The sequence below is a fragment of the Leucopleurus acutus genome (genome assembly GCF_964270905.1).
Source record: "Leucopleurus acutus genome assembly, chromosome: 9".
NCBI lineage: Eukaryota > Metazoa > Chordata > Mammalia > Artiodactyla > Delphinidae > Leucopleurus > Leucopleurus acutus.
Genome location: NC_139144.1, coordinates 22,758,566 through 22,771,539, shown reverse-complemented (window position 1 = coordinate 22,771,539; position 12,974 = coordinate 22,758,566). Strand labels below are relative to the sequence as shown.

The window sequence follows — 12,974 nt, the reverse complement described above, 5'->3', positions numbered from 1 at the left end:
GTTTAAAATGTTTGTTTCTGAGTGACTGTGCTCAATTTAGAAAATGAGTGCTTTGAATGTATGAGCAAATCATTGGAAAGAAATGCTTATAAACAACAAGGCTACACTTTAGATGTTCTTAAATTGCTAATGGATATAAAATTAACTGTGAATAATTTGTGCATGTATTATATTTCAATTAAGCTTTCTCCTAAGAATGGTAAAGAAATTCTACATAGTCCAAGTGCTAATGAAATGTATTCTGTAGAAGGTGGATAAAGAAGATGTAACATTACTTTCTTGAAGTTAAAGTGAGTAAACGTTGTCATTTCCTGGTCATCCACCATGTAGAAGACCAGGTATAAACCTCTGTCCGTTTAGCTGTGTTTCATTTCTGATCCAGTTATTGTTCAAATCTCTCTGTTTTAGAATGGAAATTATATAAATTGTGTCTTAATGGAGTCTTTGACAAGAGAGAAGCTCAGCATTTACAATGGAAGGCCTTGTCCTTGAGATCTCTGTTTCTTTCTGATTTGATTATGTTCTGCTACTTTATATTACAAGGTGGCTCTTCAACAGCATTTAAAAATGATTACCTAGCATGTGATAAATCCAGATCTCGTGTCATCAACATGCGTAAGCCATCTTCATTGAAAAAGAGGTTGTTTCCACTGGAAAGGATTCCACACTTCCGAGATGGCTTTCCACCACTCATTAATAAGAATCTATCAGATTCTAGCTGACCTGAAAAAAGTGGAAAATGTGGTTTACCTATGACCCCAAATACAGTCATATTATTTTTTTAAAGGAATTTAGTAAGTGCTTTGTGCAGTTTTAAAATATGAAGTCATGAAGATTGAAGTCATATATTTTGGGGATAAGAAGTCTCTTCAACATTTTATCTTGTCTGAACTGTTTAACGTTGGCTGTATGATTTAAGGGTCCACATGACAGAAGGAGGAGGCCTTTTCCTGAGTATCTACAGTCCAGCCAAATTGTTCCCTCCTTCTGCTCCTCTGCACTGCAAAACAAGACACTGGCTAGTCAGAGTGGTTCAGCCCAAAATTTAAAAAGGGTAATGAGACCTTTCCACTGGTCTCTTTACTGTGTCCTTGCTACTGAGAGGACAGTATCAGGCCAGTGTTATATAATATTTTAAAAAACACAAATTTAATGGGAGAAATTTCAGTATAATTTAATATTTCCTATTAAATAATGTCTTTCAAAACCAGCTTGCGAATCTCTTTAAATATTCACCTTAGATCTAATTTACTTTTTTGATTGTGGTAAAATGCATATGACATAAATTTTGCCATTTTTACTGTTTTAGAGTTAATGATTCAATGGCTTTCAATACATTCACAATGTTGTAAAACCACGTTGTGTTGTGCTAACTAGCTCCAAGAATTTTTTCATCACCATAAAGAAAACCTTGTACCCATTAAGCAGTTACTGCCCATTTCCCCCTCACCCAGCCCCTGGTAACCACTAATCTTTCTGTCTCTATGGACTTGCCTATTTTGTGTTTCATAAAAATGGAATCAGGACATGTGGCCTTTTGTGTCTGACTTCTTTCTCTTAGTATAATGTTTTCAAGGTTCATCTATATTATAGTATGTATTAGTATTTCATTCCTTTTTATGGCTGAATAATATTCCATAGTATTGATATACCTAAACCTAATTCTAAAATATACCTTAAAACCATAGATATATTATAAAAAATTTACAGACAACTTGGGAAAAAGAAAAAAATCTTTTTCTTTTTTTTTTTTTTTTGTTACGCGGGCCTCTCACCGTTGCAGCCTCTCCCGTCGCGAAGCACAGGCTCTGGACGCGCAGGCTCAGCAGCCATGGCCCACGGGCCTAGCCGCTCTGCGGCATGTGGGATCTTCCTGGACCGGGGCACAAACCCGTGTCCCCTGCATCGGCAGGCGGACTCTCAACCACTGCGCCACCAGGGAAGCCCAGAAAAAATCTTTTAATCTCACTATCCTAACAGAGATAGCTATTACATTTATTTAAGACTTGCTCTTGTGAGAATGTTTTTCCAGTATTATCAGAAAGCATATCCAATGGATATACAATTAACTGTGAATAATTTCAATTATTAGAGCACGTACATTTTTCTACTTTGTCACATATCTTCATACATAATGACATTAGATTCTAGGTATAACTGAGGTGCATAAAGTGACAAAAGGCTGCATAATGAGTTGGTGATAAAGCAATGACAAGAATTTATATTTCTGGAAACTTGTTCCTTCTACCCAAGATTAACCCTCTATAGGCATTTCCAAAATTATCATTGATCAGAAATTACATGTGATAGAAAAAAATGGCTAAAATAGCCTTAGTTCTTCTCAATTACGGTCTTGTTCACTCTCACTGACCATTGTTTCAAGAATGGAACCCTATGAAATTCAGAACTAAATGAAGCCTTGGGTGGTCCCAAACGTAATGATAAATAATGAAATATTAGAGTAGAACTTAATGATTACTTCTACATTACAAATTGTGCTTAATGTATACGTTCTTTCACAAAACTACATAGATTTTATATGAAGAAATTACCTTCAAAATCATCCTTGAGAAAATCAGGATTTTTGGTGCTTATTTTACAGGTTGGACCTGAGTAGCCAGGATCACATATACACTTGGTTCCATTGATACAACTCCCATGTCCGTTACACATCTCTTCACATTGGGGACCGATATAAACATTATCAATGGCCCATGTCACTGGCTGAGAGCCAGCAGGATAAAATCCTTGGTACCATCTGAAACGCACAGATCTGGAAAAGAGATACAAGCCCTTCAAAATCTAATCAACACATTAATGTCAGTAAGCACATCTGATCAATGAGCAGTGGGCAGTTACTACCTCTGCACCACACTCAAGAAGTACAAAACATGGTTCAACATTTCAGGACCAAAAACTCCATTCCTCAAACTCCAGGATTTTGCCAATAAAGTTCCTGCTTTCTATAAGCCCTTCCCAATCCTACCATTATGTCAAAGTTCCACTTGAGCTTCCACCTTTTTCTATATTGACTTTTCTTGGTAAGGATTTTTCCATTAAATACTGTCTATGTTCTACATAACTAATCTTTTTTTAATGGAGGTAAAATTCGCAAAGTATAAAAGTAATAATTAACCATTTAAAGTGTACATTTTGGCGATGTTTAGTACCTCCACAGTGTTAGCCAGCTATCACCTCTATCAAGTTCCAAGACATTTTCATCACCCCAAAGGAAACCCTGTGCCCATTAAGTATTCTCCCCTACACCCAGCCCCTGGCAACCACTAATCTGCTTCCTGTCTCTGTGGACTTACCTATTCTGGATATTTCATATAAATGGAATCATATGCTATATGAGCTTTAATGTCTGGCTTTAGTCACTTATCATAATGTTTTCAGGGTTCATCCATGTTGTAGCAAGTATCAGAATTGCATCCTTTTTTATGACTGAATAATATTTAATTGTATGGCGATATCAACTTTATTTATCCATTCGTCAATTGATGGACATTTGTTTCCACCTTTTGGCTATTGTGAATAGTGCTTCTGTGAATATTCGTGTACAAGTATTTGTTTGAATACCTGTTTTCAATTTTTTTTTGTAGAATCATAGTGGATTTGCTGGGTTATATGGTAAATAACTCATCCTTTAATTTCTCTCTCTTCCATGATTTTGCTGGAATTTCCATTATTATAGTTACAGCTGGAGGTATTTAAAAGCACACCTATTTGCCTCATTGGCTATGAGCTCCTAGAGGCCAATGCTCATACCTCTTTCTTTTTTGCACCCTTTCACGGTGACCAGTACAGTGTTTCACACATAGCAGATGCTCAATGAATGTTTCTTGAATGTCATTTGTTATGGAAAGCCTTAAAAGCCAAACTAGGGTGTTTTGGATTTTATCCTATTGGCAACAGAAAGTCCCAAAAGATTATTTTAAAGAGAGGAGTGACAGAGTCAGATTTATTTTTAGTTCAATGTCTCTTATTTCTTAATTTCTTTTTAAATGAAACACAGTTTTCCTTTTTACTTGAAAGATGATTGTCCTATCACGTTGCTGACGATAAGTTAGCTCCTTAGAAATAACCGACATATTTAGGTAGCAGTCCAGAAATAGTTGAATATATTTTATTATGTACAAAACTCAGTTCAAAGAAAATAGACTTTATTTCAGAGGAGCTAGATATAGAGATGGCATGTGCACTCATATTTGTACCCTGTGAATCTGTCCAATTTTCAATTATATAGAAACCAAATTCAGAATAGTTCTTTTTATTTGAGAAACAGAAATTAGAAGTCAGTATTAGAAGCATTTACTAGACTTCTAAAGTTTAGCAGATAGGAAAGCAGATGGAGTCAAGTTCCCACATATAATTTTACCCCTAATTTCATTGTTTATATCAAGACTCCAACTATATTAAGCTGCCCCCAAAATGCCAGTTCATAATTAACTTTTATTTTCTAGTACCTGTCAGAGTTTAGTCTTGGCAAGAAGCACTTCCTACCTGTTGAACTTTCAGTCTGCTGAGCTGAGGGAAACGGCTGGAGTTTTCCTTTGAACAAAGCCTACCTCGGTTTTGTTTGAACTTCTTATTTATTCAAATGTTCTGAATACAAATGAACCACCTTGGTTGGATATTTATTATTGTTCACCTGTCTTGACACAGAAACTGCAGGCACTATGATAAATGGACTGAAGGGTCTGGTTTCACTGTGGTTCCCAGTCTGCTGAAATCTTATTTTGAAAATTTCTCACTGCCACCCTCCCTGGTGAATGTCAGCATCTGTTCTCCCAAGCCAGTGGTACCCAAAAGAATCTGTTTTTTTTAATGTAAACTTAAAATTTCAAGCACACAGCAGTGTTTTCATTAAATAGGGGTTTTGGTTGACTCATTATGAAACTGCATAAAGCAAAAGCAATTAGGAAGTTTTAAAGACAAAAAGACTCTAAATGAAAAAGACACAAGGGTGATGTGAATAAAATTTGATGGAAGCTCAATACTTATGCTGCAAATGTGAACTGACTATATGTAAAGGCAAGAAACAGCCATTTCTGCACCTGAAACATTTAGTATAGTTTTTTGGTACCTAGTGTCCTGTGAGTGCACAGAAAAAGGCAATTTAAACACGGGTAATATATTTTTTTTAGCATGTAGCACTTGTGCCATTATTATGTACCATGCTGAATACAAACCAAGGAATGGTTCACTGAGTTGGAGAAAATTTAACTTTTGCCTTCCAGCAATTCATGCCTGTGTGGGTCTTAAGAAGAGTGCTAATTGTTTTCCTGAAACAAGGACTAGACAACACTTCTAAGGCAAATTCTTCTCTTGCAGAAGCAGTTGAAGGCAGTTTGAAAGGTAGGTTTACACCACTGTGAGAGTGGGCATGCCTCCTTAACAGATTTATTTTCCTTTCATAGAAATGAAAATCACATGGAATGTAAATAACATGATGGTTTAAGTTCTGTACCTTTATAATTAGAGGAGATATACTTTAAACTGACTCCCAATATACCAGTCAGTGAAAATACAGATGTCTGCATTTCTCTCATTCAAATTACATCTCCATGCCTTATGTGTAAGCACAGCCTAGTGGACAAAGCCAACTGGTAATGATGCAGGCTCCATGATCCTGGAGCACTGTCCTGGGGCGGGTAGCTTCATTTAGTACCTCTGGTTGGCAGTGACTGTATATCACACGCCTTTAAATCGGATTATTTTCATGTGGGAACTTGCGGAAGCAAGTCTCAGCTGTTAAGACAATCTAAAACCATGGCCTTCACCCTATCTTTAGGGTTGTTTTCTATTTAATCTAATTCTCAGCTGAGCAACTGGAAGAAATTAGCGGTCCACTAAAAAGGAAACCTGGAGCTTTCCACAGTACCATAATGATCATGGGTATTGGTCAAAGGAGCCGAAGTGATTGTTCATCCAGCCATTTTCCCCTGCCTGCACTGCCCATAAGCACAGATTTTTGGCATTTATGTTTCTGTTGCAACACTTGGCCTTCTGGCTGTAGCTGATTTGCTCAGATTTTCTTTTCTAGAAATGTAGAATTAAGAGTTCCAGAAAATGAGAGCTGGAGTTTGCTGACTGACGTTAACATAGCATGATAAAAAGGAGGATGACGAACTCCTTTTGCTGATGCCCCCAAACTTCCTGAGTGGAGTCCATGCTCTTCCCCAGTATTTTTCTAATAAGTTCTTCCACTTTTTCGGTAAGCCTCTTTATATTTCTCGCAACATAAGATCTTAAATAACACAACTGATTTTGGATAAAAAGTTTTTCCTATTTCCCCCTGCTCAATTCTGCTATAGACAAGTTCACACCCCACCCCCGAACACCCCAATAGCAGCTTTCCAGTTGTGCTGGCTGAGTCTTCAGCTCTATTTATTCCTGGTCTTCAGAGATTCTCCTTGCCTCCTCAGCTGTCACTTCTAAAGAATCTTGAGGAGAAGGGCTTCCCTGGTGGCGCAGTGGTTGGGGGTCTGCCTGCCAATGCCGGGGACACGGGTTCGTGCCCCGGTCTGGGAAGATCCCACATGCCGCGGAGCGGCTGGGCCTGTGAGCCATGGCCGCTGAGCCTGCGCTCTAGAGCCTGTGCTCCGCAACGGAAGAGGCCACAACAGTGAGAGGCCTGCGTACCGCAAAAAAAAAAGAATCTTGAGGATGTTTTGCTTAGTAATGCTTGTTTTTAAAAAACAATTAGATTTTCTAATAGAATAATTAGAATAATATCCTGGTATAATAGTAAGAATTAATAAATTACGTGATAACACAAAATATTAGTCTTTAGCAATCAAATTATAAAAATTTTGCTAATGATATGATGAGGAGTGAATGGATTTATGTTCAAAGAGAATAAAGACTTTTTTTTTTTTTTTTTTTGCTTTACGCAGGCCTCTCACTGTTGTGGCCTCTCCCGTTGCGGAGCACAGGCTCCGGACATGCAGGCTCAGTGGCCATGGCTCACAGGCCCAGCCGCTCCTTGGCATGTGGGATCTTCCTGGACCGGGGCACGAACCCGTGTCCCCTGCATCGGCAGGTGGACTTTCAACCACTGCGCCACCAGGGAAGCCCTAGAATGAAGACTTTTGAAGATTCACTTTCACCCTTTTGGAAAAGTACTAGGTGTTAGTAGTTTTGCTTGAAGACTCAAGACTTCTAATTATGCTGAGCTTCACATGAGGAATGTAAATCTATCTCCATCTTGAAAGTATGATATTAGTACTTCCTTCTTTTTTTGGCATACCCTTAAGTTTTTATTCTGAGAGAAAAGACAAATTCTGAGGCAGACTGCTTTGCTGACTTCCTCTCTTTGTTCACTTATACTATTAGTTTTATTTTTTTGAACTATATTTTTCATTTCTATTGGAATTGAAGTCCTTTATCTCCAAATAGCTTTTCATCAGAAAAGTCAAATATATGTAACAAGAATGCTGAGAAAGGTTGAAAAATTAGAAGTGCCTGGGGAAAGAGCGCTAACAATTTTTTTTTTATGAGACACCTGGAATATTCTGCGGGCTTCCATCCTCCATATGTGCCCTCTCCTTGCACGAAAGACATAGGCAGATGTTCGAAAGTAAAAATTCTAACTGCATTTATATTGTGAGGTAGGGGGCAGAAGGGAGACGGATTATAACACTAGGGGAAAACCATATTTCTGTTGTTTCCTAACTAATCTAATAAAGACCCATGGGGATATGAACCCCAGGACGGGGCGCTGCCCAGGGGGTGCTCCTTTAAATCTATCTTCAAACTATGAATTAGTAGTATGTCAGTGCAGTTCCTATGTTTTAAACATCCACTGATCTACTGTCAGTGGAGAACTGAGGAAGAAATGTAAAGTGAAAATTTCCCTGATAAAGTGGCAAGGCAACCATGACATCACGGAGAAAACTGTGAAATGAGAAGAACATGGTGCGAAGCAGCAGGTCCTTACCCGCAAAGGTGCAGCTTCCCAAAGTGCACAACCTCCCTCCTCCAGCCCTGGGTGGTCCCCGCGTAGTAGGTGCTGCTCGGGTGGTGCTCCGTGGAGCACAAAGAGCTGACATGGCTGCTGCTGTGGTAGCAGAGGGGGAGCAGCAGGTGCCAGGTCGCCCCAAAGTCCCTGGAAAACTCCAGTCTGACCGGATCAGCAGAGGAGCTATCAGTTGAGCATCCGACATTGATCTTGGTGAAGAAGAAAAAATGATACAAATTACCTCAGAGCAACAAGCCTTGAAATGATTCACCACTTCATTATTTTCTCGAGAGTCCATTTTCCTGGGAACTGTCTTGCTGAAATACTTAACACCATGAAATTCTGTTTTGCCTGAGTAATACTGCATATTACTTTTAAATAACACTTTTTCATAAAGAACCTCAAAGGGCCTCATGAAAAATTTACTTTCCCTCATTTCATAAAAAGCTAGGAAGTGAATAAGGCAGAGGTTGGCATGGAATTCCAAATTTTACCTTTAGCCCACTTTCACTGCCAAGCCAAGCAAATCGTAATGAAGAGATTGCTTCCCTAATTCTAACCGTTAGCTTTTTTTTTCAGACTGCTGGATGGAAAGAAGACCTTCTACTTTCCTTCCTGTGATACCTTCAAATAATCCCCAAAGTACTGCACATGGAGAATCTTCAGTATGTTTTCAGTCTTAAAACAGACAAAATACAATTATTGTCACTATTTCCCTGGCATAGGGAGAATATTCTCAGAAAGACCTTTTTAACCATGAGGGAAATAACCACTCCATTCCTTTTTCATACTTTCAAGTGAATTAAACTAAAACTTAAATAAAGCATGTGATTCTTTCTATGAAAAAATTTTCCCACTTCCAATTGGGGTCAACATTTTCTTGCTGTCAGAGCAACCAGATATATTTATATAATATTTGTTGTTGTTGAACTTACTCCTCTTACCTTATGATGAGTAAACTATTGACATTTGATAAACTTTTCAGCTATAGGCATTTGTCTCTACCTAGATTCTTCTGATAACAGAACTCTTGAAAGGGCCACAGGGATTACTTTTTATTAACATTTAAAGCATAAATGTTAGAAAATATAACAGAAGGTTATATAAGTAACTTAAAATAAAATCAGAAAATATAACAGAAAGCTTAAAATAGACAGAGAATAATTTCTCCACTAAGGCATCATTTGGTCTCTGACTTTAAGATGAAAGAAACAACTCTAATTTAGAGGATGCAGACAGTTAATCTAGAGCAAATATTCAAGATTTTTGATGAAATTAGGCACTGTCCAATGGTTGGTATAGATTTCAGCTATGAAACAAGTATCTTCAAAAGTTAATGCAAGGGGGCGGGGGGCTTCCCTGGTGGCACAGTGGTTGAGAGTCTGCCTGCCGATGCAGGGGACACGGGTTTGTGCCCCGGTCTGGGAGGATCCCACATGCTGCGGAGCGGCTGGGCCCGTGAGCCATGGCCACTGAGCCTGCGCTCTAGAGCCTGTGCTCCGCAACGGGAGAGGCCACAACAGTGAGAGGCCTGCGTACCACACACACACAAAAAAGTTAATGGGGCCCTCCTGGAAGGCCTTGGGGCACAGCGGTCCCACCCCTTGTGCCCAGAATGGAGCCCACGTTTCCACAGAGCTGGAACTCCTGGCTCGGGGTCTCTTCCCTCCACCGTCACTGAACTGCCCCGGAGCCTGAGGGGAGGGGGGCCTCACTGAGGCTGCCGGCTCTGGAGGGGCCCCTGCAGCCGAAGCCACGACAGTCCTGGGGACCGCGGGCCGGATCAGTCATTCTGGGTTAAGCCAGCTGCCATGTCATGAGGACACTCAAGCAGCCCTAAGGAGAGATCCATGTGGCAAGGAACTGAGGCCTCCTACCTACAACCGCGTAAGACATGAAAAAATGTTCAACATCAAGAATTACTAGAGACATGCAAATTTAAACTACAAAAAGGTATCACCTCACACAAGTCTGAATTGCCATTAGAAAAAAATGTCTGCAAACAATAAATGCTGAATGGGTTTCCGAGAATGGGTACCCCCCCATGCTGTTGCTGGGATGTAAACTGGTAACAGCCACTAATCAGAACAGAATGAAGGTGCCTTTAAAAGGTAACAATTGAGCTACCATATGATCCTGCCGAACCACTAATGGGCCTATAACCCGAGAAGACCAGAATTCAGAAAGACACAGGCACCCAAACGTGCACTGCAGCGATATTTACAATAGCCAGACATGGATGCAACCAAAATGTCCATCTACAGATGAACGGACAAAAAAGAAGTGGTCCATGTACACAATGGAATATTAGCCATGGAAAAGATGAAACAATGCCATTTGCAGCACCACAGATGAGCCTAGAGGTAATCATACTACACAAAGTCAGTCAGAAAAAGAAAGACAAATATCCGATATCATTTACTAGTGTTATCTAAAAAGTGATACCCATGAACATATTTCCACAGAGAAAGGCCCATACAGACTTAGAAAAAGGTGAAAGGAATGGAAAAATTAGGATGTTGGGGTTAACATGCATTTAATAATTCATATAAAATATATAATCAAGAAGGACCTACTGGATGCCAAGGGAGGTCTACTCAATGCTCTGTTAATGAGCAACATGGGAAAGAGTCTAAACCTGATTAGATATATGTATACGTATGAATGAACCAGAGTCTGTACACCTAGAACAAACACAACATTGTAATCAAATTTATTCTGATAAGAAATAAAAATTAAATTAAACAAGAAAAAGAAAAAAAAAGTTAATGGGAATTCCATGGCAGTCCAGTGGTTAGGACTCAATGCTACCACTGCAGGGGGCATGGGTTCTATCCCTGGTTGGGGAACTAAGATCCCTCATGACATGTGGCGTGGCCAAAAAAAAAAAAGTTAATACTATTGAACCCTAGCACAATGTACCTTTGGTTCTGCTGATTTTATCTAAGCTTTTGAAATATATAAACGTTTTTCTTTTATACATTATTAGTTTGCTGTCTTGAAAAATATGAGTCCATGAATATTCATGAAATACCCAGAAATGATAAGAAACAGTATAGTATTATTTTATCTGTAAAATTCATGATACCATGATAAATACTATATAAATGTGCTGGCATGGTATAGTTACATTGACCTGGATCCTAAGTAATATATAAAAATTGTGACTATAATAATACTAGAATAGTATGGTCCTTTTCATTTTTATAATGTTTGAAATAAGCTATTTTGACAATTTCCCATTGTAGTAGGTGAGGAGATTATGTCATAAATAAAGGAGCAAAATTCAGAAATAAACCTTAGTAGAACAATTGGTTCTGCTAATAAAAGTGAATTATGATGTAAAATCTCTTTTGTCCTTGCACAAAAATGGAAAGTCATAATGCATGAAATCATCTGAGATTTTCCTCCTCTTTCCTAGCTTTTGTTCAAGATAAAATTTAAAGCATTTCTAATAGAACAAAATCAAGTACCTCAAATTGTATGATGGTGTTCTCATTCACATTCAGGTCACGAGTAGTAATGGAATGCTCACCAACTTCATTTGAAACAAACACCATAGCTGAATCTTCCTCGCTGTTATACAAGAAAACAACAAGGAATCCATTTAGGCAGAAGATCATTGTGACCTGTATAGAGCAGGGGTTTTATTTTTACCTTCTCAATTAAGTACTTACGGTGCTCCTTTGGAAGAATATGGGCAATAAAGACCAATGTTACCACCAGGGTAGAAAAACCAATTGTCTTCTCTGGGCCCAAAGTCAAAAGTATCTAGAAGCATCACAGGGTTGTTTAAATTATTTCCATCGATGATGAAGTCATCAACAATCCAGATTTCTTCTTTCTTACCTAAGGCATTTTTGGATAAAGCAAGTTTTTTCAATGGTGAAAATCAGGTGGACATTTTTGCTCATTGGAAGAAAGTAAAGGACAGAGGGAACTCAGTAACAACCGATTAAACAGATGCCTTCTAGACAAAGAAGCACAAACTATGTAAGTGTCTTTACACGGATTAAAGTGTGAAAAAATGAAGCTTTCAGGGCTACTAAATTGACACTGCACGGAGCAGCTTCACTAATTTCAGAAGGCTGGTAAGAGTCTGCTGCCCTTCCCGTCACAGCGGTGCTATGGACCCTCCACCGCAAGAGTGGGCTTTGAGCTATGCTTTCACGGTTTAGGGGACTCTGTAAGATACCGGAATCTGTGAGGATGGGTGGTCAGCCTGTGGACTTAGTACTGAGTTACACTAACTAGTCTATTCATGGAGTAACTCAGGACTTTTTAGAGTCAACCCATGACTTAGAATCATGCTTCCTTCAGGCTGAAGGATCCTGGCCATTATAACACTGGCTTGATGCACAATTTTATTTAGGTGTTAAAAACTACACAGAAGAAAATATTCTGTGTTATATAATACTTTATTTTCCCCTTAAAGCGTTTCAAAACTTGTATGTTTATTTGAAGATATGTGGGAACATACAGAAAACTAGGAAAATCACTCCTTAGGCTGTCAGAATTTGACTCAGCGACTTAGGCAGGGTGTTTAAGGAAGATATTACTGAGCAGGTAAGAAGGGTGAGCTCAGTGCTTTTGTAAAGCATTGCTTGGATTTAACTGGAAACAAGGTGATAAGACCATACCAAGCAGAAACAAGATTCCTCAAGGATGCGTTTTCACTGATTCCTACTTTTAGTAGAATTCTTACAAAATATAAAAAAGGATCTGTAAAGAGGAGCCTGTAGAAACAACCTGATGATTTAAATGAAGTCACATGTGCCTCTCCCTCTCTAATCCTATCACTGTTCTAATCCTAGTAGCTTTCTTCCCTTTTCTTATTTTGGAAGCAGTTGGTGAAAACAATGAAGAACAATTGGTGAGCATTCCAAACATAACATGAAGACAACTATCCTCTGGACTGTGAAACTGGTTGCATTTCTTTCTTTTTTTTTTTTTTTTTGTGGTACGCGGGCCTCTCACTGTTGTGGCCTCTCCCGTTGCGGAGCACAGG

At 38.8% G+C, this 12,974-nt stretch overlaps 1 protein-coding gene across 1 annotated transcript in view; it reads right to left on the bottom strand.

Annotated features, from left to right (window-relative positions):
• The window catches only part of RELN (reelin), a 511,249-nt gene that overhangs the window by 62,015 nt on the left and 436,260 nt on the right, over nucleotides 1-12,974 (bottom strand). Inside the window, exons 39-43 of the mRNA XM_082846929.1 lie at nucleotides 11,644-11,815; nucleotides 11,440-11,542; nucleotides 7,946-8,175; nucleotides 2,553-2,773; nucleotides 576-723 (exon numbers count right to left, since the gene is read on the bottom strand). Coding sequence (XP_082703055.1) covers nucleotides 576-723; nucleotides 2,553-2,773; nucleotides 7,946-8,175; nucleotides 11,440-11,542; nucleotides 11,644-11,815 — 874 coding nt within the window. The remainder of the gene's footprint in view (nucleotides 1-575; nucleotides 724-2,552; nucleotides 2,774-7,945; nucleotides 8,176-11,439; nucleotides 11,543-11,643; nucleotides 11,816-12,974) is intronic.